Source organism: Neodothiora populina (genome assembly GCF_041146345.1).
Source record: "Neodothiora populina strain CPC 39397 chromosome Unknown canker_contig_7, whole genome shotgun sequence".
Lineage (NCBI taxonomy): Eukaryota > Fungi > Ascomycota > Dothideomycetes > Dothideales > Dothioraceae > Neodothiora > Neodothiora populina.
In genome coordinates this window covers 119,155-143,652 of record NW_027191415.1, presented here as the reverse complement: position 1 = coordinate 143,652, position 24,498 = coordinate 119,155, and the positions used below count along the sequence as shown (strand labels likewise).

The 24,498-nt window shown below is 49.8% G+C and overlaps 6 protein-coding genes across 7 annotated transcripts; 4 read left to right on the top strand and 2 right to left on the bottom strand.

The window, feature by feature from the left end:
• Window positions 1-2,230: 2,230 nt before the first annotated feature.
• On the top strand, window positions 2,231-2,869 carry AAFC00_006139 (uncharacterized protein; the record flags this gene model as incomplete). Its single annotated transcript, XM_069348304.1, has 3 exons — window positions 2,231-2,410; window positions 2,467-2,597; window positions 2,674-2,869. The coding sequence occupies 3 exons, from the start codon at window positions 2,231-2,233 to the stop codon at window positions 2,867-2,869; spliced, it is 507 nt and encodes a 168-aa protein (XP_069197255.1).
• Window positions 2,870-2,889: 20 nt separating this feature from the next.
• AAFC00_006138 (uncharacterized protein) lies at window positions 2,890-3,423 on the top strand (the record flags this gene model as incomplete). Its single annotated transcript, XM_069348303.1, has 2 exons — window positions 2,890-2,945; window positions 3,000-3,423. The coding sequence occupies 2 exons, from the start codon at window positions 2,890-2,892 to the stop codon at window positions 3,421-3,423; spliced, it is 480 nt and encodes a 159-aa protein (XP_069197254.1).
• A 471-nt stretch (window positions 3,424-3,894) lies between these two features.
• On the bottom strand, window positions 3,895-7,560 carry AAFC00_006137 (uncharacterized protein; the record flags this gene model as incomplete). The annotated part of the gene is made up of 1 exon (XM_069346043.1): window positions 3,895-7,560. The coding sequence occupies one exon, from the start codon at window positions 7,558-7,560 to the stop codon at window positions 3,895-3,897; it is 3,666 nt and encodes a 1,221-aa protein (XP_069197253.1).
• A 1,706-nt stretch (window positions 7,561-9,266) lies between these two features.
• AAFC00_006136 (uncharacterized protein) lies at window positions 9,267-11,626 on the bottom strand (the record flags this gene model as incomplete). Of its 2 annotated transcripts, XM_069346041.1 has the most annotated exons (5): window positions 9,267-9,600; window positions 9,682-10,670; window positions 10,729-10,812; window positions 10,866-11,332; window positions 11,407-11,626. In XM_069346041.1, the coding sequence occupies 5 exons, from the start codon at window positions 11,624-11,626 to the stop codon at window positions 9,267-9,269; spliced, it is 2,094 nt and encodes a 697-aa protein (XP_069197251.1). The 2 variants fall into 2 exon arrangements, with proteins under 2 accessions (XP_069197251.1, XP_069197252.1); XM_069346042.1 differs by having other exon boundaries at window positions 9,267-10,670.
• Window positions 11,627-12,657: 1,031 nt separating this feature from the next.
• On the top strand, window positions 12,658-13,777 carry AAFC00_006135 (uncharacterized protein; the record flags this gene model as incomplete). Its single annotated transcript, XM_069346040.1, has 2 exons — window positions 12,658-13,217; window positions 13,294-13,777. The coding sequence occupies 2 exons, from the start codon at window positions 12,658-12,660 to the stop codon at window positions 13,775-13,777; spliced, it is 1,044 nt and encodes a 347-aa protein (XP_069197250.1).
• A 2,684-nt stretch (window positions 13,778-16,461) lies between these two features.
• On the top strand, window positions 16,462-18,181 carry AAFC00_006134 (uncharacterized protein; the record flags this gene model as incomplete). The annotated part of the gene is made up of 2 exons (XM_069348302.1): window positions 16,462-17,160; window positions 17,777-18,181. The coding sequence occupies 2 exons, from the start codon at window positions 16,462-16,464 to the stop codon at window positions 18,179-18,181; spliced, it is 1,104 nt and encodes a 367-aa protein (XP_069197249.1).
• Between the last annotated feature and the right edge of the window lie 6,317 nt (window positions 18,182-24,498).

Here is a 24,498-nt window from a genome sequence, read left to right as displayed (position 1 = left end):
TCTGTTGGACTCCATCGGCATTTGCCCTAGAAGCGGGTGCGATAGGTGGGAAGTCTTCTCGAAGAAATGCCACACCTCGAAAGTGTTTGAGGTATGGTTGTATGAGCACCTATTGTCTGAAAGACTCTCTCCATCACTATCTCTATTGGAATACTATGTGAGCCAATACCATCGATGTCGATAACTTCATCGACCGAGAAATCGCGATCAAGGACTGATTTAGTGCCTGGCATGATCCGAAGAGACACAGATTCAGTTTCCATCTTCAACTTTGTCGCCAATGCTCAAGTCCCAGTCTATGACCGAGAAAGTATAGTGTAGGGCAGCTATAGGAGCCCCATAATGTGGGCCCGGACAATCTACTCATACGGCCATGGCTCTGATAATCAACGTCTTGCCATAGAACTCAGGGTTTGAGACTCTTAATCTTTACAGCAAGTCATCCTAGGAAGTGGACGTAAGTATTTGTATGCCCCCCTCCGTTGCAGTTTGAGATATCCCGGCCCCTTTGATTGCACCAGGTATCTGATTGCCAATGTACGGATGATTGCCTGTACCTTCTTCTTTGAAGATAGATATCAGGAACAAGGCTTGGTTCAAATTTTTGAATTATATGTGCTCCCGAGTCCTAGCGTCCTCGACTTCAGCAAGAACAATATCCACGGTTGCAGAGTGCACCCGACTCTTTTACCTTTGGATTGGTAACATCCATCCAGGAGGTACCGTGATAGACCGGCAAAGACTGCAGAACATCTGCCCTAAACCCACGAGGTCTATCTTAGGGTGCACCACATGGTGCCATCGACACGAGGCACACAGGGTAGGGCAATAGTAGGGCTTCATTATGCCTTTCTCAAACGACCATAACACCTGGTGACGATTCCAATTCTAGCCACGAACTTACTAGCCGATCCACCGAATGATCCCTGTCATGCTTAAATTTACGGTCTGTCTTGCTCATAAGTGCCAGTATCGGGCCTGAGAATAATCGTCGATCAAGAACCCCCCTCTACCTTCTGCTCGATCTATCCGTAAAAATAGGCTGTGAAGATCGTCTCGATTGGTAGATCATCACCTTCCCAGTCACTCGGTTTCGACATGCGTTCATTCCTTCTTGTGTCGGCCCTTGCGGCTGTGGCCATTGCCTCTCCTTTCCCTCAGTCCCTTGACCTTGATCTTATTGACGCTATCGCAACTCTGGAGAATGTGACAGTCCCTTCTGATGTCACTTCTCAAGTTGTTGCCTATGATTCTGAGGCCGCTGCTTCGGCTGTCGAGACCTCGGTCCTTTCGAGCGATGCTTCTGTGGATCTGTCTGACAGTTCCGATGTCAGCAACGGCACTGCTGCTTTGGAAAAGCGTAGCACTTGTGCCACCCAGCCCACTGGCTATGGCGCGGTGCCTTCCCCTATACACCAGCAGCTTTCCAGTCATACAGTGCTTTCGCCAGCGCTGCCAAATCCGCTACTATTCCTTCTGGTTACACTCAGTCCTCCACTAACTTGAATGCTTCAAACAATGCTTATGGTGCGTTGGTACGATGCAGTTCGAAGTCTGACGACATATTAATGCCTCTGCAGGATACTTGGGCTATACTGCTCTAAATGCTTACGACACGGCCACCTGCGCAAAGAAGTGCGATGCTATATCCGCTTGTGCCGCTTTCAACCTCCATTTTGAGAGAGGCCCTACGGTCAACCCTGGCACTGGCTGTGAGGACCCTTCCAGCACCACTAACATCAAGTGTGTCTTCTGGGGTGGTCCGGTCACCACTGATAATGCTGTCAACTATGGTGAATGGCGTAAGGACTTCCACGTCGTCATTGCAGGGTCTAATGGATATGTGAACAATACCATCACTGCGGCCGATGGATTCAGCACTCCCGCTTACTACGGCACCACTGCTATTGACGCTCCTGTGGACTGCAATGGCTAGACTACTTTCCTGAGCAGTGGGGTGTTCACCGGTGGTCCATTCGATGCTGGCCTGTGCGCAAGTGCGTGCAATGCAAAGAGTGCTGCAAGCATCAAGAATGGTGGCAAGTCTTGCAAGTTCTTCAACACCTACATTCTTTCTCGCAACAACGTTGCTATCGGACAGTACTGCCAACTGTATACTCAGACCTGGTCATCTTCCTAAGCTACCAACAGTGGATCCACTTCCGGTAGCAACAAGTACACTATCTCCCACAGCTACGGATTCTCTAGCTCCGTCGACCCTGGCACCTGCATGAAGGCTAGCACCTCTACTTGGGTTATTTCTTCTGCCACAGCTGCCACTCCAACTACCAGTGGAGCTTTCCTTGACTGGAGAAGCTTCAAGGCTTACGGTGCCAACCTTGGAGGCTGGCTCGAAAAGGAACAGACTCACGATCCTATCTGGTGGGCCGGCGTTGTCAACGCTACAGAGGTTTGTTATTCTTCGTAACATACCAAGTAAGGCTTACAGACTGGCCATGGACTCAGGTTACCGATGAGTGGCACTTGTGCCAGACTCATGGCGAGGAATGTGGTCCTACACTTGAAGCTCGTTACGAATCTTATTTCAACACCTCCACAATTGACCAACTTGCAAGCGTCGGTGTCAATATTCTCAGGTACGACATTCCCATTGCGAATACCGAGCAGCTTTTACGGTTTTATGTAACATTCTATCGCTGATCACTGGTGCAGGATCCCTAATACCTATGCTGCATGGGTCGAAGTTCTTGGCTCTGAGCTCTATCACGGTAAACAGAAGTCTTATCTCAAGACCATTTGCGACTACGCTATCAAGACTTATGGCATACACGTTATCATCGGCCTGCACTCTCTTCCCGGTGGTGTCAACAACCTCGATATTGGCGAGGCTCTGATGATAAGTCTATAGACAACTGTCTTGTGGATCAAATGCAATTGAAAGCTAACTTTGAATTTCTGCAGCACGATGACTGGTTCTTCAATAGGTACGCTCGATTACTTGGTCAAACAGAAGATCCTATACTGATTAGTCACTGCAGCACCAATCTCGAGTACTCCTACCAAGCTATTGATGCCATTCTTGACTTCTTCGTCGAGAGCGGCAACCTTTTCTCATGGACCATTGCTCCCATCAACGAAGCCTCGGATAACCTCGCCGGCTTTGGTACGACCGCTGGCTTGTCGTCCAACGCCTCTGATTACATTGTTACCTACATCACTGAGTGCCTTGCTCGCGTTGCCATGGTCGATTCCCGCATTCCTCTCATGCTTCAAACCTCTTTCCAGGGCGCGGACCACTGGGTTTCCTACTTTGATGCCGACGCTAACATTGTCATGGACGAGCACGTCTACTACTTTGCCGCAGCGGGTACTTACTCTCAATATGTGGCCGGTGCTGTTTGTGGTCAAGCCGAATATCTCGCTCAGGTCACCAAGTTCCCTACCTTTGTCGGTGAATGGTGAGTCTCCCATTCCTTCTCACATGCAATTTGATCCGTGCAATGTAACAAGAGAAAATCATATGGTTAGTATATATATATTCATGACTATCGTATTCCTCAAACAATCATCCACTAACCAAAGCAGAGCATCAGTATCAGTGTCAGGAGGAGAAAAGGTGTTCATTCTCTAGGAACTTTCCTCTTTCGCAAAAGACTAGGATATGCCTGTCTGTCTTCCTGGTATTCGATCCAGGACGTGATCTTTATGAGAAATCCCCCGACGTTCGCGCACATGGGAAAAATTTATGCATACGTTCCATCATGTTTGAGCATGTCATTGAAAACAAAAGAACAAAATGGTAAAAGATGCCGCTAAATGATATGATATGATATAAATATGCTCCGCAACCCCAAGAGAAAACCGAAAAAGAATAAAATGATCCCATCCGACGAGAAGTCTGCGCGTGAGCAGCAAAGGGCAAGACTCGGAAATTCACATGACGACGCATTTCTTACCCTGAGTCTCCAATTCCTTAAACTCATCTCTCATCTGCAGCGAGGATCCCCTTGTCGGAGTGCCCTCGCCGCTGGCTGAGAGACTATTGGGACTGCTTTCTCCTGGTCCTGCACCCCGCAGTGTTCTTCTTTTGCCGCTGATGTTGTTGTATATCCCGCCGACGCCTCCGACGGATTTGCTTCGCTGGACCGCGATGTTGGGGACTGCTAGGCTCTGGGTCACGGTGCCGTTCCTGTTGAGGAAAGCGGTCGGTTTGCCCTTGCTGGGATCAGTGCTGATGGACGCTGAGGAGTCGTGAGGGTTGGTGCCCTTGTTCGCTGTCGAGATTATGGTCGTCTTTGTTCCCGAGTTGTCGGAGGGAGAGTTCGTGGCTAGATACCTGGTCAAAGGCGCCGAGGCCGCGCGAGTCGCAAAGTCTGGTCTCGGAGGGTCACGAACAGCGTTGATGCCGGTTTGGAAAGTTGGCGTTCCTGGATCTATTGGGGATGGCGTGACTGATATAGACGGTCTATCACTGCCATTCATGCTGCTGTTGCTCCCGTGCACAGAGGAAACAGCTGGAGATCTCGGCGCCGGTGCGTACCAGCCTGTGACTGGATGAGGAACACTGCCCGAGCTTACGCCGTTCGATGTGTTGCCGCTCGCCAATGAACTCCGCGGTGCACTTATGCCACCCACCCCGGTAGCCAGTCCATTCACACGCTGGAAAGGCGTCTGGCGTTGCGTGAGAGCACGGTAGTAAGAGTTAGAGTTACCATTGGCGTTCATGTTAACTTGGCCATGTATAGGCGAGTGAGCTGCGCTCGTGCTGGCAGCACTGGGAGGTCTGTCCTCGCTTGACAAAGGGTACTGGTCAAGCGGAAGCAGCAAGGAGTGGCGGAAGGATATGCCAAGATGGTTTGGGACAGAAGCGGCAGAAGGAACCTCATGAGAGACAGAAGACGACGGTTCAGGCAGACTCTGCTGCGCAGACGGGAGTGGTAGCATTGGTGGGGATTGCAATCCCGGCGACGTCGGCGAACCTACACTAGCTTGCGTAGCCGTACGAGATATTGGAGAAAATGACTGTTCCGAAGACGGATAAAAGGGATCACGCTGTTGCGTGGTGACCGTCTCCCAGCTGGGTTGATGACTCAAAATTGGCATGGTAGGCGTCCGGCTCGAAACTGGCGAATCACTGTCCCAACCTTCGTGAGAGCTTGCCGTTGTTCTACTCACAGAACTTGAGACGTCACTGTCGGACGCACGTGGTGTGCTCTGCAGGATAGGACTCAGGTTTGCCGGTCGAGCTGCAGTGGTCGGGAAGGGATAGCCATCACGTGCTTCTTGTATCGTTGGAGGAGCCGTTGCAATACCCGAAGTGTGGATATACCGTCCTGTAGATGGTATGTCGAGTCCAGCCAGCTTGCGAAATTTAGCTGGCAAGGGCTGATTGGCAATCTCACTGTAGGCGGGCAAAGTCAAGCCATCAGGGTTGATGTGTTCGACTCTCTGCTCCTCCAGTGTCTGAAATCGATGTCTATTTGCATTTGTGGCAGCGCGCTGGATAGCGCCTCCGGAGCGGGGAGCACCCTGAGTGTACGGCTGCTCGTACGCAAGCTCACTAGCTTCGAGAAGATCTGGTAACGAGCGAGTGGCCTCTGGTATTAGCGAAGCAAGGGAACTGCTTGGATGATGACTTCCCCTAAGATGACTGAACAGGTGGATAGGCGCATGCTCCTGAATAGGAGTGTTCTGCATCGAAGTGGACGGCTCAAACATAGGACTGCTGTTGTGCATGCGGCTGAGTTCGTTCTTCCTCCTCGTGGTGGCGGTGCGACCAAGCGAAGGTGGCTTCTCGCCCAGAGTACCATTCCTATTTCGCGAGATGGTACGTCGCCGTACAAGATCGACCTCTGTAGCCACATCCAAGTCCTCTTCGTCCAGCTTCAGTGGCGGAGCTTTTCCGAGCGTGAAAGTAAAGAGCTGGCCTGGCTGACCAGCATATTGCGGATCAAAGTCGAAAATGATGATGCGTCCGCCCTCGATATCCTGTACGGTCTGCTGCGCCATTTCTGGATCACACATACTTCCCGGGCTCGCGACTATGAGTCGACCTCGAGTCCTTACGTCGCAATCGGCCGGTGGCGCGATGCTTTTGTGAGAGTGGACCCAGCGCACATCGGCGAATGGACATCCATACTCATCATTGAGTTCGTGATCCAGACTGTGAGCTTCGACTCGAACATCGCCCTCGACCGGTTCCTGTGGGATTGTGTAGATACGCACGGTGGTATGGTTCACGATCATGGCGACCGAGCAACCTGACTCGTCAACGGCAGGAGTGGAATGGACGGCGGCGCCAAGGCCTCCGACGACGGAAAGAGGTTGCGAAACGCCGAGTGGACAAGCAACATTGCCGTATTCGAGCGATGGGAGATGCATGATTCCAAATGTATCCTCGGAACCATCCCAGGCAAATATGTCCTCATTCGACATGTGAGTTCCTTCACGCCAGAAGGTCGCGTGGCTGCTGTTACGAATGTTTTCGGGGTTCAAGAGACCACCGCACCATGCGTTCTTGAGCTCATCATGGCTTGGCACTCCATCAGGGTTAGCAGGAAAGACTGGGACGGAAACAACAACTGTCGAAGAAGCGTGAAGGCGAGTCGTGGTGCCCAGCAGAGTAGATGAATCGTCTGAGAAGAGAAGCTTGTCCATGCGCGGCGACCTGATTGCGCGTCTATCGGTGCTCAGCGCACTTTGGGCCAAGGAAAAGATCTCGACGCCTCCTTCATACGCAGCTGCCAAAAGTGCTCCAGTCTTGGATAATGCAATGGTGTAGGTGGGATGATCTGGTCTGATGGTTCTCGATCGGCGAACATCAGAATGCGACAGATGATATATGTTGATAGTATGTTCGTCTGCAAGCACAGCCAGCACATTTTCTTCATCCACAACCTCGACCGCCAACGGCTTCCTCTTCAGCGCATACTCTTGCGACACATTGACGGGCAACGCGGCAGTTTGTAAGATGAAGATGCGCGCCGAGTTGTAGACTGCTATCCTCTTTCCTCCACCAGAGATGGAAAACCCAAATGCCTCCTCTTGGCCAATACCTGCCGAAGCAGTAGAGGCAGTCGATACAATCTTGATGACGTGGATACGGGGCTTGCTAGACTCATCCTCGTCGACCAGAGACTGCCAGCTGTAACGCAGGCGATCTTGTTTGGACGGCACAAAGGTTGTTGGGGTCGAAGTCCGAGACGCGCGCAGGGAGCCTCGTCGCGACGGCGGTGTGGTTGGTGGATCAGACCCAAGGTTGGAACGGGAACGAGGATGGAAGCCAGCGACTCGACTCTCGCGTGATCCGTTTCGAAAGTGTGGTCGTGGTGAAGGGGATGTATATCTGGCATTCGAAGTCGATGTTGATACTCTCGAGGGTGTCGCAGGCTGGTAGGTCGACGTCGTCACCGCCCGCCCAATATCGCTTGTGTCATCATCTGTGCTATATCCATATGATTCATCAGTCGCGCTGGCGTCGCCCTCTCTGTCGGATGATTGCTTGTTTGTATAGACGTGTGCTTCGTGATTGTCGTATGCATTTTCATGCCCTTGGTCAGCATTAATATGGGCGTACGTGTCATCGTGATGTCGGGCCATTGTTCATAAAGCCATTAGGAGAGAAGAATATACGAGCGGCAGCGGCAAAAGCAGCTATAGACAATATTCTCCCACAGGAACAGTCGATGTCGTTGACGCGTGGTTCATATCCAGTCGCATATACGAGCTTGACTCCCCCCTGACGAGCTTAGACGACTCAAGACGAGATGTCTCTCTGGAATGATATCGCAAACTCTTGACAAGTAAGACTTCATTCAAGAAATAAGAAGAAAACGAAGTACAGAGCAATAGCATAAGACAAAGGTACTCTTGTAGTGTACAACTTCCCACCCGTCAACCTATTCTTACGCTTCTTCCGACGAGGGCGTTTTGTCCTGAGCTGACCAGGTACTGTACAGCGCTGTACCTCTCGGGCTGGTAACGAATCAACAACAGCGCAACGGTGGCCGAAGTTTATCTGTCTGATTCTCCTGTGTCAGAAAGTCGTTGTATATAGACTCTTCCAAGGGACAGACAGGGTGTGAGAGCAGAGCGCGAAAAGAGTCCACTGTCCTTCGGACCTTCGTCTAAAAACCCGCACACGAGGTCATTTTGTCGACCCTGCATCCATGCATGCATCCCTCTGATGGCGGCCCTCTCCCCCACGGCCTTATGAGGTCAACAATCTGTACGGTACACTTTTCTCTGCAGGTCAGCCTTTCGGGCTGTCAGCTTGTCGCGACAAAGGTCCCACATCGCGCTGATCATTGGGCGGCTACGAGCGGGCCGAAACTGGCATGGCTGGAGATCCTTTCTTTCTCTCTCTCTCCAAAGAATCTCCAACCTAAATTTAGTGTTAACAGTCGGGGGGGCTGTGCCCTACTATAATCTACCTCCCTCTTGTCTTTGGCTATACTTAATCGTCTTTCTCGGCGCCCAGTAGACTGTATCGCGATCAGGATTGAACAATATATCTTGTTCACCTGACAGTCGCCTTCGAGCTAGTTCGTAGCAGCAGTAACCAAACAGTATTGTTGTCTGCGAAAAGAGTGCTACGACCAAGCTGCGGCGCTTCTGCCAATGCTCGAATTGTGGCTCTGCCTCGGCAAGCCGGCTTTAGTAGTACAGCTCTTGTACATAAGATCTCGTTTTGGGTCATTGACTTATTGGAGACAGCAATTGGTCAACCACGTTTGAATGTAGACTCAGTAGCTTTATGAACGGTTAAGGTAGTTACCTTTCGATTTATGGAGCTGGGAGACTTAGCTCAACACTGCTGTATAAGGCAGACCGAGTGAGACGTAAATATGCTTTTCATTCCCATTTTGTAAGCTTGAGGGCGACCCTGTCTACCATCTCTAGTGAATCCATCACGTCGGTTGAACGTGTCATGTACTCTCATACAATACACTGGGTCAAAATCGGATGTTACAAGTAAATATATGTCATACTGGATATTCTGTATGATGTGTTCGACGCTCCGGTGTCTCTTCAGCGTCGTTTTTGGGCGACGGCCATTATGATTCGCCATGTCTATTCTTTAGGAGAACGTTTATCTACGACACACTCCACAGCATCCTATAGGACCCGCAACAACAAAAGAACGTTCAAACAACAAGGCATGAATACCAAATTTAGCAAGCAGTGTGAGAGGGAATGAAGCAAGATTCTACTATTCCAAATCAAATGTATAAAGACGAACGACACACAAGCAAGAATAGAAATCTAAGATAGGTACACGACAAAGACACGCTGAATTTCCCACCTCAGACAGCCAAGGCAGTTTCAATGCCAAATTTATTTCCCAGAACAACCCACTGGGCCAGGACGATACAAAATCTCATCGCACCAGGATCTCCAGACTCTCCAAAAGCTTTGTCGACCAAACCCTGACACTTCTCCCAAGCAACGAATCCCAATTTCTCAACCTCGGAGCGTACTAGCAGACCAGCCAGAAGCTTGTGAAGGGGCCCATCGCGAGGCCATGTAGTCGGTGCAGAATATGGATGCTTCTTACGCTCGTAGAGCTCTTGTGTAATAAATGGTTTCGCTGCCTCGCGCAAGACCCATTTCTCTACGAATCGCTTGTTATGACTGCGCCTTTCAACGCCATTTGCTCCTTGGCTGAATTCCAGCGAGTGACCATTAGCAACACCATCCGAGTCGACTTCATCACTGAACCATCGAATCTTGGCGCTAGGAGGGAGATTGTTGCAGTAAGTCGTGAACTCATGGTCGAGAAAGGGTGTTCGAGCCTCAACGCTGTGTGCCATCTCTCCTCGATCGCCCAAACAGGTGAGAAACAGATTGGCCAAGTGACCCTTTTGCCAAACATACATTGCTGAGTTCAAGGGGTGCCATTTGTTGATCATGTCGTCTCTGACGCGACCATCGACATTATTGGCGATTGTGTTTTGCGGATTACAGTTTCCGTAGACTTTCGCGGTCCATGGGGCAAAGATGTTGAGCTGAAATGCTGCCATTGAAGCAGGAATGCTGATGTCGTTGAGCATGCGACTTGCGGTGCATGATTTGCGGTTCGACACGTCGGCACCAACGGACTTGTAATATGCTGCTACTTGACGTTCAGCAAGCCGATATTGAATCGCTCGTTCACCTTCACCTATGTTTCTGTAAGAAGTCCAAGATGGATCCGGCTCCTTGAGATAGTCGGGAAGAAAAACGGGATAGCCAGCAAATTGCTCGTCGGCCCCCTCACCGGTCAAGACAACTTTGTACCCATTTTCATAAGGTACTTCGCTGAGTGCGTATTTGCCAACGTAGTTGAAGTCTGGGTTGTGATGTTCAGCGTGCCAAGTTGCATCTTCAAATCGCCGGGCAAGCTCGGCTTCATTCATATGCTTCTTGATGTACTTAACACCCAGCCATTCCGCAGTGCGATTGGCGATCGCAGACTCATCAAAACCGCTGCTTTCATCGAAAGCGATGCTAAAGCAGGAAAGGCGAGCTGTCGGATCTGCGCTGCCCATCGAGATACCCTGTTCTTTGACCAAATGTGTCACCATTCCAGCGATGACTGAGCTGTCAATTCCACCACTGAGGTAGATTCCAACTGGGACATCGGCACGAAGGCGGAGGCGAATGCTTTCTAGAAGCCGTTCACGCACGCCCTGGATTAACTCATCAGGAGTACGTGGATCGGGGATTCTCTGGAGATCAACATAAGACTTACGCTGTGACTTCAAGCAGGTTGAAATGTGGACTTACCTTGTCAGGATAGGTAAGGTCCCAATAAGCTCTCTGTTCGATGTGACCAAAGCTTTGACAAGTCAAGTAATGACCAGGACGGATCTTCTTAGGCGTGAGCAGACAGGTATGATGTAAGATGCACGAACACCACATACCTTGTTTATCCCATTGAAGATGGTCCTCTCGTCATGGTTCCAGCCGCCATCTAGCAGACTACGGACATCCCACTCCCGCGTCTTCCAACCCAACGGCAGGAACGCTTTGATTTCCGCAGCAACGAGTAGTCGACCCTCTTGCACGGTCCAGAAAAGGGGTTTGATACCATAGCGATCTCTGACAGCAATGAAAAGCTGCTGGTCTTCATCGAAGAGGACGCACGCAAACTCGCCACGTAAGTAGTGAACGAAGTTGAGGCCATAATGACTGTACAATGCGATGATGAGCTCGCTGTCGCTACGGGAGCGGAAGTGATATTGCGTTTTGGAGAGGAGGTCGGCACGGATGGCATCGTAGTCGTAGAATTCGCCGTTGACCACTGCATGGACTGAGCCGTCGGCAGAGTGGAATGGCTGGGCGCCATCAGGAGACAGATCATTGATGGCCAAACGCACATGACCAAAAGCTGCATGTGAGAGAACAGGTCAGTATGAAGAGTGCAAGGAAGCTGGCGTTACAGAAAGGGCTGGCTCAGAGGACCACAGCGCTTGTCCGGACTTATCCATTGCCCTCTACTATCAGGCCCGCGATGCTTGATTTGCTCCAAGGAAGCATCGAGCTCGTGAGCGATGGCGTCGTGCTCGACATCACCGTTGAGCTCTATACCCTGGATGGGACCATTCGAGCGATCCTGTGTGGACGTGAGGTGGTGGTCACAGGCGTGGTTTTGCAATGCTAATATACAAGAAATGCCGCACATTCTGGATATTTGGCAGCACACAATAATGTCAAGAGTGTTGAGATGACTAGAGACAATTAGGCGTAAACCTGGCTATTCCCGGTGCAAGAAGATGTGATACAGCAACACACTGATTATTCACACACGGGTGTGAATGGGTACGAAATAATGAGTGTCTGTGATCTCAGGTACGAGGTGAAGAAATAGCTAAGAAGTGATAGGACTGCTACCGGGGGCTGGTCAGATTAAGTAAAGGTTAGGATTGAAGAAAGAAAAAGTTGCAGCGTTGGATGCTCAAGACAACCATAGAAGATAAGGTAAAGTTCTGCAGCACCAAATACTGTGCTTGTACCAGGCTAGAGCAGGGGCAGAACGATACATGGATGAACGGGAACGCTATACACAGGCAACCTGGAACGTTTAAGAGTGACGTCTACATTATACAGTGAGGTAAGGTGAACGGGCGAGTCCACTCCGTCCGATCTGATCGAACGGCGGAGATAGAGGCTACCTTACACGTAAGCGCTGGGTGCCGCAACCAGCTGTAGATGCTGAGAAGTTGGTGGCTTTTGGTGTGCTATAGGTCAGATACAGATAGGGATTTAGTGACGGATAATGGAAGAATTTCGTCAGGCCATTCAAGCCGATCTTCAAAGACCTGGCATGAACTACAGCACTTACAGCACCTTGAACTCGAGTACCTCGTGGTACAGTACGGAGGACTGTACAGGTGCCTCGGAAGGCGGAGGTGCTTTGACCTCGATTGCCAAAAGTAGCTTAGCTACTCGGAGATAGTGGGTGGCACTTGGAGAAAGGTCTCGAAAGCTCGGAGTAAAGGTAAGCAGATACCGAAAGAAAGTCTTGGCAAGTGATCTCATTCCAAAGGCATCCGCGCTTCTTGTCGTGGTCATCTTTTGGAAGGTGCGAACTTCTATACCAGTCCTTTTCACACACCACCTAGACCTGAACGATTGCCATCGTGACAAAAATCCAACAAAATCCATCTAGGAGAAAAGCACACTCTCATCAAGAAAACAGCCATAACCGCAAGCATGGCGTTCATGCTACGGCGACCTTTTGCCGTCACTTCAGCTCTCAAGCAAGCAGCTTCGCCTCAGATCTCCTCGACCGTGGTCCGAAACTTCCACCAGGCACCTGCAAAGCAAAATGCCTTCAAGAGCTTCTTCAAGCCAGCGACTGGCAACACTATTAAGATGGGCCTCTCTTCGTCTCGCAACACTTTCCAGCAAACTCTCCGTCGTGGCTACCAACAGCAGGCTGGATTCAACCCGGTCGCTCAGGGTGGCAACCTCACCCAGCGTCTCATTTATGGTGGCGCCATCTTCGGTGGAACCCTCGTCGCCATCAACTTCATGTTCAACCGCGAAACCCGTGAAGACGGTGGAATGCCACCATTCGAGAGATCATACCTTAATGAAACCTTCTTGCACACTGGCCTTGGCGTTGGTATCATCGGTATTGCCGCAAGGGCTCTGCACATGAACGGATGGAGCTACAGACTTATGGCCGCAAACCCCTGGCTCGTTCTCGGTATTGGTCTCGTTGGTAGCATCGGTACCATGTACGGTACCTATGCTTGCCCTCCTCAGAAGTAAGTATCCGATTGTCCCTTTGGGCCCGAGCAGGTGTTGGTGTCTGAGTGAAAACTAGTGACTTACTTCGAATAGCTACGTTGCCAAATATGCTCTCTGGACTGCTTTCAACTTGACCCAGGCCGCTCTTCTTTCGCCCATGATGTTCTTCGCTCCTCAGATCCTTGCCCGCGCTGGTCTTTACACTCTCGGCATGATGGGCTCCATCGCTTTTGTTGGTGCCACCGCCAAGCAGGAGAAGTATCTTTACCTCGGTGGTCCCCTCCTGGCTGGTGTTGCCATCGTTGCGCTTTCTGGACTTGCACCCATGGTCCTGCCCGCAACTGCTGGTCGTGCACTGATGTTCACCGAGAACATCTGGCTGTACGGAGGTCTTGCCGTCTTCGGTGGCTTCACTCTATACGACATTCAGAAGATCCTCCAACACGCCAGAATGAGCGAGCGAGGTCTGATGAGAAGGGATCCTGTCAACGAGGCTATCCGCCTCGAGCTTGACTTTATCAACATCTTTGTCCGCATGGTCCAAATTCTTGCCATGCAGCAGAACAGGAGGAAGTAAGGAGGTTTCGTCTGCGATAACCAGAGCCGAAATACCTTTCTACCATATTGACGCTTTCACGTAAACGGGAGCGCTGCATTTTACAAACGGCGTTGGTAATGATTTCCGCACATCCGTTGTGATTAGCCTATACTCTCCTTTCGCTCGAAACCTTAGTCTGTATCATAGTACCTAAACCAGATTGACACATACCTTACTATGCTTAGAGAAAGTCGAATACAAAAACATGAGTAATGTATATCAAGTTACCCGTTCACAAGTAATTCATTGTTCACTGTGATAAAATGCCTTGGTTCCACTTGATGTCCGATCCGAGGTACCGTTAGATACCTTATCCACACTAGTGGTAAGTATCACTGAGGCGAAGCATCAACCTGTCAAGAAATATTGTTTTCCGAGCACGTACTGAGATGGGATTTTACAAATCGTGAGCAAGGCAGCAGACTTGAGGTCTTCCTACAAGTTCACACAATAGACTCGCAAAACAAAACATGGATGCCCTCTGACAGAGTCGAACTGGCGACCTCGGCATTGCGTATTTAGGATACTAGTGCCGCGCTCTACCAACTGAGCTAAGAGGGCTGATGAAACATGGTTGAGACTTAACGCAATATAATCCACCAAAAGATACAATCAGACGAAGCTGATAATGTTCAACTACCGAATGACAACAATTGAACCTTACCTAAACATCAATCTGCCGGCTTACGAAGGACTGTCGGACCAGGATGATCGAAAAAGGAACTCGCTGCACCTCAAGTATCTACAGACCGCCGTAGGCCCGTCACGCTCTGGTACGCCGAAGATGAGACGATTAGACCATCTCCGTGGATCCGCCATGATGGAAATCACGAAGAGTTCATCTATCCGAAAACAGAGATATAGTGAACGTGGCATGCTCCGATTCGAGGTATACGATTCTAAGATAGGTATGTTTCGATGCCAACGTCAGGTAAAGTAGTGTCCTTGTTAGAGGTAGAGAGAAATGTTCCAATTCAGTGGGGCCCTCCCTGGTCTACGCTTTGAAACATGCGGCTCTGCTACCGCATGGACCCCTCCTCAGGTAAGCCATCTGTACCTGTGGTGTATGGTCCCTGAAGCCTTCCGACACCTTCCAATTTGTTCATCCTCATGCAAGATCGGTGAGGCGCAGCTAGGCTCTGATTCCCTATCACACTGCAAAGAGAACTCTGTGCCTCTGGATTCCATTTTCTGCTTGCGATGGAAGACATTCGCATATGTAGCGTCGGCAGCTGCTATCCTGCTGTCAAACACCCATTCGATGGGGCTTGAACCACCAAGGCTCCCGCGCGGGGCTTTTATAGACTAGGAGCGTCAGATATAGCCTCTCTGCCTCACGATACTGTTGGCACACGCCCAGCGGGCAGATCCGGTACCTGCTGCGGTTCACTGACACCTCGAATCAGAAGAGAAATGTCAAGTCTGGTCTTGCATATGGTGACCGATCATCATCTTTGCCATGGTTGGTCATTCAAGTTACATTGTCATTGTTACAGCACAGGTTCCTGCAAATTTCTATTTTTGCAACAGCATTCAAAAGCAATCACAAGAAAAAAGAGCTGAGCCACATTCCACGTTTGTTCCCTTTAAGCTTCTCCACACGATCCTGGAACTTGATCACAACAGGTTCTCGAATCATACGGCATGGCCCTTCGCCGGACTAGCCGAGCCGCATGATTGTGCAGATCCGTCCGGGCTGAGCATGGCTACCTCCTGATAGTCCCGTTGCGAGGCACCTCTCTGTATCTCCATTTGCCCAATGCGCCCGCCCTCTTTTGCACGCAATCTCGAAACAGCGTGAAGAAAGACGACCCAGTCGGCACTCGACCTCTGCTCCATGTTCCATGTACACCGTTACATATGTCAATATAAGCGAGCGGCCAGCTTTGGTATCTGTTTACGTCAAACACTACGAACCTGAATGGGTGGATCTCTGCAGAGGGCGCGTTAGCCCTCAAATACATATTATACACCCTCCTGTTCGACATTCTTTCTCTTGACGTCAAAGCCTCTTTCGAGAATTGATCTACATTGCGTATTTGACTGGTGGCAAGATGCTCATGTATTGTGGCACAAGATCATACCCGGCCCTCTTTACCTGAATACTGCGAGACCAAGTATAGAAATCATCTTCGATCATTTGGTGTTACATCTGACCAGTTCTGTCTCACTGTCCGGTGGAACTATCACCTTTAACAGTTGCCATTCGCCGGAGCAATCAGCCTTCTTGTTTCATTGATATTCGCATCAATTCGTACGAAGCATCCTCGAGAATTCACGGTCTGGGTTTCTGGACTTCAAAAGCATCCTCAGTGCCGGCAATCCTGGAGGCCATACGCCACCGAGAAGATACCCCCCTCTCTGATCCCAGCTACTTGCTCCCTCATCGGCAACAGCGCTTATGCTCATCTGCAACCCTGGCAGGACCATACGAGACCGGGTTTGGCCTAGGATATGACCTTCCCACGCAGGATGTGGAAGGTCAGGAGCAGGCGCAGAATGTTGGCTATCACCAGCTGCTCGTTTCTGCAGGCTACCCGCAACAGCAGGCTTCATATCTTGCAACTTCGCCGCATGGGTACAACCTCGGCGCGCAATCGCAGCAGTCCAGTACTGGGAATCCGGTCCATCGGGATATCCATGGAGTAGGCACTTCATTCACCATGCCTACCCAGCACTTGAGTCCTCATCAGTATCTCAACCAACAGAATCTTTCTCCACAATTTGGTATATCGCAGATGCCGGTAGTCTTTGCGCCAGCGGTGACGCCCTCCAGGAAGAGGAGTCGAATGGAGGACGATTTTGCAGATTATCCAGCATATCGAGTTGTTGCAGGGCATCCTGACAACATTGGGTACCAAACATCCTCGGACATATCAAACCGTACACTACACCCGCAACCAGTGCCCGCTGCCTCCATGCTTCCTGGACATCGTTCGCCCTCTCAAAGCCGTTCCCCCCGATCTCAGCGATCCAGACTATCCCCACAACAGCACCCGCATCTGCCCAGTCGCGAAAGCCATTCTCGGACGACCCACGATGTACAACAGCACCATCATCATCACAGGCTCCCCTCACAGCAGCAAAGTCGCGACGGCAATGTTTCCTCCCCTACGAATCGCGAGATTGGTCCTCCATCAATGGTAGGACAGGAAGGCATGCCATCTCCCGCTCCTCGACCGAAAGGACCCAAACTCAAATTCACGCGCGAAGAAGATGCTTTACTTGTGGAGCTCAAGGAAACAAAAGATCTTACCTGGAAACAAATCGCAGACTTCTTTCCTGGCCGGAGTTCGGGTACATTGCAAGTGAGGTATTGCACCAAGTTGAAGGCGAAGACTACAGCTTGGTCTGATGAGATGGTGAGTTGTTTTCTGTTCCTTTATAATCATACGCTCGGATTTTTTCTGCCCTTCCTTTCGAAGTTTCGCCATCGTCCCGCTCCCACGCGATTTTCTTCTTGTTCTCCTGGGCTTGCTTTGGCACTGCCACTTGCTGTTCAGAACAGCATTGAACTCTGCCAATGCATTAAGTCTTGCGCGAGAGGCTGTGCTGCCACGAGGTCAGGGCAGAAGGTCGGAATCAAGACTGGATTCCGCATCATAACAATCTTGACACGTCCGATGTCTTGGCCAAGAACATGCTCAAGATATGGTTTCACGTGGAGATTCTCTCAAATCTATTGTCTCTCATGCTCCTCTTGATTTCGCATCCGTATTTCCAATTCTCTTCCATACGCGAAGGTTGGCCAGACTTTGTGAACCACAAGATGCTCAGACCTGGCTTGTCCCAACACAGCATCTCTTATGGGTTGCCCGAGACCATACTCATGCCCAACATTCGTATATGCCCCTCCGAAAAACAAAGATAGAGCACAAAATCCTCCACCAACATACATGATCCGCGAACAAGTGTTGTTCATCCATAGTAATTGACTCGAACCCATCACTGACACGACGGTCTTTCCCGCAACCACAGATCCAGAGACTACAAACAGCAATTCACGACTACAACAACGATCGCTGGCGCATCATATCCAGCAAAGTAGGCAACGGATTCTCAGCCACGGCGTGTCAAGCCAAAGCCGACGAACTAAACTTGGATCCCAATGACGACGGGCGTGGGAATCTTCATCAACGAGATGCTCCAGATCCATTGGGGGCGACAGGGGAGGGGTACGATTTCGACGAAGAAGAGGATCGTCCATATGAGGACTTCGAGACTGGTCAACATCATCAACATCATCATCTGGCTGTGGATCATGGGGACAAGCAACAGCAACAGCAACAGCAACAGCAACAGCGGCAGCATCAGCCTCAGCATCAGCAGCAGCGAATTGACAACACGAGCGGTGCGAAATTTGAGGATTCGAGTGGACAATGAGGTCGATCTATCATCTTCTGGGCAAGATGAGGGAAGAGTTGAGAATATTCATATGTTGTTGCTGCAAACAAAAAGACGCGTATGGTGGTAGCGGTGGTGGCGGTGGTTCAATGGGCGGCTCATGTCTTTCCTTTTCCTTTCTCTACTTATTCCGATTCCGGGAGGGTAATCTCTCTGGCATCCTTCGTCCAACGATTTATACCCACTTTGGGGACCCCTCCGCGGGCCCGATGATAAAAGGTTCTCCAGCGCTCATCTTTAGATACATATATTTTCCTTTGTTCTTCGAGCTGTTCATGTTGTACATATCTACTACCTAATACTCCAAATCAGAAATAACACAGATATTTGCTGCGTGCTTGCTTTCAAGGGTTCTGCTGAGATGGTGAAGATGGAGAAGAGGAGGAAGCAGAGTCGAAGTCTGTTATGATTGGTAGAAGAGAGCAAGGATGTGTTCCTTACGCTCTGTGCTAAGTGGTTACATACTCCGTCTGTCTCATTTCTACGGAGTGGATCGACAAGGAAAATGTGAGTGAGATGAAGTTTTCAAAAAGCAACTCACGAGAACACGAATCGAGAAGCAACAATCCATATTTGCTCAACAATAAAATCCAGCATCATGGTCTGTCTTCTTCTGACAGAGAACTCGTACGAGTCTTCCTGCGAAAGAAATATGACGACAAACTCAACTTGCTCGCCATTTTGTATGGCCCCATTGACCTCAAGCGTCTCATAGCCAATAAATCATGACTGAGAAAGAAAGTCGTGGAGATATGTCTCTCGCGGTGAGAAGAGCAAGTTGATAGTGAAGTGTTGTCATCCCTGTGGGTTCAGAGCGTACGATTACACAGCACAGTCAGTGATGGAAGTGGATGCGTCTAGGGAGTGTTCCAAGCGCGAGCTGAAGTTCTGAGTCTGCGGTGAAAAGAAAAAGAAAAAAGAAGGAAAAAGGAAATATCTCCCGCCGAATCAGAGTACATTGTCTTAATACAGTAAGCTCAGGGTAAGATAGATACCTTATCGGTAGTGTGATGACTCCCGCATGTATGCGGCGAGGGGTACAGATAGGGGCGCAGACACAGACGTAATTTGAACCAGACGGGCGCAGTGAGACAACTGAGGAAAAGGGAAGCATGCGCGTCTCGACTTGGCCTCAACCCATACTGCTGGATCGCTGGGCTAGGCTACACGGTTCGAGGGGATGGTTGACTGAGGGCACCTATCAAGAACAGCACCGCACCACTGTTTCCTGCCTTCACTTCAAAGCGGGGTATGATGCGTGGAAGGAAGATGAGAACTATGTGAAGCAAGGTTCTCTGGCTGATATCTCTCGCAGGTGTGGATAACGATAGGGATTACCGTTGCGTTTTGTCAATCTTGCTCGAAGGCAACACCGCCTCGATCATAAAGTACTCGCGCATCATTATGACACATTGAAAAATACAAACCCCTTCCTTTGAGATCATACTCACATCATGGGCGGGGACGGGCATACCAAATTCTATGACTGAGGTCGAATAAGATGCTTGTCATCCTACGAATGAAAATTGACTCATTCGTGACATTCGACCTGCATATGGTGAGCTGCGGAGAGACTGAAACCATATTTTTGAGATCCGGCGGGACTTGACAAGCTCCAACGCTTGAATGCAGGACCGCTGTCAACAGAGCAGATAAAAGTGTGGTATGGTACGGTACGTAGGGCGCAACTAGAGAAGCGGAACCAACGTCAGAAGTATATTTTTGAGGGGAAGTTGCCCTGTGCTCGAGTGAGCCCAATTGGGAAAGTGACGCTTCGGATAGAACCAATCATGTTGTCGCCAATTTGACCTCACCCCTTTGAAGCTCAATCGTACGGGGCTTAGACTTAGATGTTTGCAAGCATTACGTTGAATGCTTTTGATGATGGCTGTCCATATGATGGGCATGCCATCAGCAGGGGAAAAAACAACAATACCATGACTGATGCATATCCGGTACTGGCTGGCCATAAAGGAGCAGCACACCCCCTCATGCTTATTGTGGATGCTTGATGACACTAGATTGGTACGAAATTTGTACGGAGAAAAGTACATTTCCTATCCAGATAAACTTATAGCAGATACCTGAATATTCGAAGATGGTCATCAGGCATCAAGGCTTGTCATTGTTAGGTATCGAGAAATGCGCCGCGGATGAGATTACGAATCTGCGTTGGCATAGATCCTGGGCTGCCACGATCATATTGGCAGGCACCCTCGGTTCTTTAGACCGGTCTGATGGCTGTGAGAGTTGGCTTGAATAGAGAGCGGCAGCCCTGAGGCATTTGGTCAAGAATTGTGGATGCAGTGTCATGAGCTTCAAGAACTCTGAGCGATCGTTCTTCTGCTGTATCGGAATATAGCCTATGTAATGTTACCACTGCAGTATTGATTAGGTGGGGGAAGTGGAACTGTAGAAAGGAGTTTCCCTGTATTCGACCATACATACCATAGGAAAAATCTCTCAAAGAGGCGTTTCGCCTATACTTGCGTACTCGTTCAGCATGTGTTTCCCATGAGACCGCCCACGCAACTGCAATCATGCATGAATTCAGTTGTACGACAGAAGGTCTGGATCTTTGAGTATCGCTTCTTGCCACCTTCTACGTTTGATTGCTCGAACTTCACGTGAACATTATAAACGAGCATAATGTTCGTAGATACTCGCATGTATAAGAACACATGGACCCCGTGCGGCGAGTAAAATAGTGTAGTGGTTCTGATGTTCATGGCTTCCGGGGTAAACTTCCTGGGCAGGCGGAATTTGGGCGCACTCATATCATGCGGGTACTCCAAGAGGTGGCCTACATCATATCATCGCAGAATGTATCATCGGATCTTTTTAGGTATACAAAGTATGGAGTAGGTCAACCTAACAGAATGGTCGTTATACCATAGCGCATTTCCGTACAACAAGGTGTTGGTCAAGGCACGCCACATGGCGCATATAATGGCTAAGCGAGGAGAAGCACTTTGCACGCAGCGAAAGGAACTACTGAAGCGCGATGTAGGTGCTGTTCTCAATGCGATTTTACATACTTGCCGCATAGGCTTCAGATGTACTCTGATACTTAAGAGGTCCTTTGCGCGTTGACAATTCAAAATTGCGAAGTCGCTCGTCCCAGAATACCTAGACACTAAGCCTCGGTTTCTCTTACATTTCAGATCGAAGGAACTACTCGAGAGTACTTGAAGATAGCCTGCGAGTAATGATACGAGGCTAGTCAAACAGTGAGCACATTGCACTCGCTGTCCTGGAACAGGGAGAACAGGGCTCAGATGAATCAATCATATCTCAGAGGCCGATCTATCTTGGAATCTACGATGGAGAGAGTCGCTACAGCCATCACTACACCAGGTGGTTCGCCTCCTTGGAGACTGGTCGAAAGTCTCCGACGTGGTAGCTTTCCTAAGATGTCCAGAGCAGCAAGATAACATCGTCACCACCATCATCTGCTTCAAATATCGCTTCTCATTTTGGTATGAAGTCGAGAGGAGGTCCGAGACACAATCCTTCCGCGGGTGGAAAAAGAATTCCTCAACTAGTCTGCTGCTCCCACGATGTCGGTGAGACAGGAGGCAAGTATACCGACCAATAAGGATGTTACAGCACCATCCTCGCAAATGCGAATATGCAGTGACTGATTGCGCATTGTCCATGATGATCGCACAAAGTAACTTCAACTTCTTGCTTAGCTTAGGAGGAGTAGAGATGCTGACCGGTCATCGATGCTGCCTGTGCTACTGCGGTCGCAAACTGCTGGTTCACAGTGGGGTTGGGACTGGACCAATAGCTCTACTGCTCTGTCAAAACCAGTAGCGGTCTTTTGCTTGTACTCCTTTGGTGGAGCAAAACCTGAGTCTGCGTATATCGCCCAAGATTTGACCGTGACCTTTTGTCTGTAGCGTAGGACGGCGACTTTTGTGGTCAGTACAGCTACCTATGCGCCATTTGCTTCGCATTTCGAAAGCAATATGTAACAGAAATGTGGACGTGTGACGGGAGCTTGGGCAGTCGTTGTTGAAACTATCGGGATGAACGTTGAATGCCTGGAATGTGAAAGTTTGACGCTGAAAAGTTTTGGTCGGCCGCAACCTTAAGTGGAGCACAACTCCAAGTTCATCGAGCTGGTGGTGATGATTGCTGTCAAAACTGACAAGGTGGGCAGGACGAAGCGGGCAAATCATTACCAACCGACGAACTACAATAACCTGTCCATATGCGGACCCTCCCGGGGCTAGCTATGGCTAGCCAGTTTTAAGTGCCGATTTATGTGATGCAGGGAAGGAAAAACACACCTTATTAACGCAATGATGTAACTATCATGTTGGACTGCTTCATATGCTTGCCCTTCCATACAGCTGCAAAGCTCTTGGTCGTGCAATACTCTGCAAATTTCCAGGATTGGTTGTGGACATACAGAAAGTCGTGATGCATCTCCTCGATGTCAGTAACTCCATGAGATCATCAAGTCAGTCCAAGGAGGGTAAGGTATAAAAGATGTACGAATATGCTTGGCCGTCCAGTCACTTTACCTTGCACTACCAATTTCACGTTCAGGTTCGACCCCTCCCCCTCACTCCATTTCGCTATTCTGGTATTTTAGGTTGGATGCGTGATCCGTAACAGGTCTCAGTCCTCGTACTGTTTCACTTTGAGCCTTGTAGAATCGTGGAGTGTTCTCATGCGGGACAAGCTGAGACTAAGTGGATGCTGCTTGCTCCAATGTAGTACACTTACTCTGGTGATCTGCCGCACTATGCAGTAACTGCTTACCACAAGTGTAGTAAGGGATATCATCCATGAGCAATTCTTCGTTGTCCCGCCGCCCCGCGGCCTTGCGTCACAGCAGAAGACCTTGGGCACAATAATAAACTTTGATACCTACCGTAGTGCCTCTAACAGTGTCGTCGAGTGTTCTTGCCCATCTACCGGCTCATCCACCAAGCGCTCGACGTGCAAACCTTCTAGCCTTTGAACCTCCCTTTCTCTTCTAGCAGTCTCTAGAAAGCTATAAGATAAGCGTTGTTCTCGTCCCTTCACCATCTCATTACATTCAGAGGATACACTTATCCAAGCCAGAACATTTGCAGATCTGAGAGTTGTTAGTCATGCCACCCAAGAAGCGCAACAACTCCGGAGCACGTGCCGACCCTCAGGGAACCAGACGTAAAAGAGGCACTATTGTTCATAGCGGCCCACCGCCCGAGAACGGGAACGATCCATGGCGCGATGAAGAGGTAACTTTCCTATCGTCAATTTGTATGCGAAGAAGAGGTACTGACTGTGAACAGACTGCTTATATGTGCCGTGCTCGCACATCCATCCCAAGTTTGTCGCATGAAGTGATTCGTAGACATTTGGGGCGCACCAATCAGGCTGTCCGTCTTCATTGTATGAATACCGGCAAGAAGTATGGAAAGCTTCAAAACTTTTTGGATCTCTACGAAAGCGCTAGGGCTGCTCGTCGGAGTCCTTCTCCATTGACCATTGCTCCCCAAAGCTCAAGTTCTCCGAAGCCCCAACAGCAAAATGTTGGTCAACAGCTCGATGTCGAAGTGAGTCCGAATCGATGGCTTCGGATCCGTATAGTGACTAATGTCCTATAGCCGGCCATACACTTTCCTAGAGAGGCCGAGCGCGATCAAAGGACAAGTGATGCAGCTGATAGCCTCATGCAGCTATCTTCATCTCCACCACCACCACCGAGGCTTCCCTTCATTTACCCCGTCGCAAGACGTGATTCAATGTACGAAACTCGCAATCTGGCTAGTCCCACCAGAGCTTCTGAAGAAGGAGAACGCCGTCGCTATCGCAGAGATAGCAGCGTCTACTTGAGAGCTCGAAGCGACTCGGCCGACGAGCACATGGGGATTATCACCCTAGAAAATCTGGGTCGCAGTCGTAGCTACGATCACGCTTTGGTCTCGCGCTTTGCGTCTGATCCAGACAATCCCCTAAGACGCGATGCAGCGGTCCCATCATCGATCACGCTCGTCGTACGATCTGGGGTCCATCAGTGAGCCAGCTCTTTGTGGCAGCGAACCTAAGTGGAGGCTCGTCTTGCCAGGGGGGCACGACGAAAGAGTTGCTTGGAGTTGGCCCGGCATGCTTTTAATCAAGGGTTTCTATTAGCTTCATTACTGGGACTACCCTTTCTCAATTCGTGGATTTTCGGCTGTTGGACATCGGAGTTTCGGCTTGACCAGAACATCGAAGAGCTCTGCGTGTGCTTGTTCACCCGCCTATGTACTTGTTTGGGAACAGACAGTTCGATAAGCTGTAAAGGTTTTTGG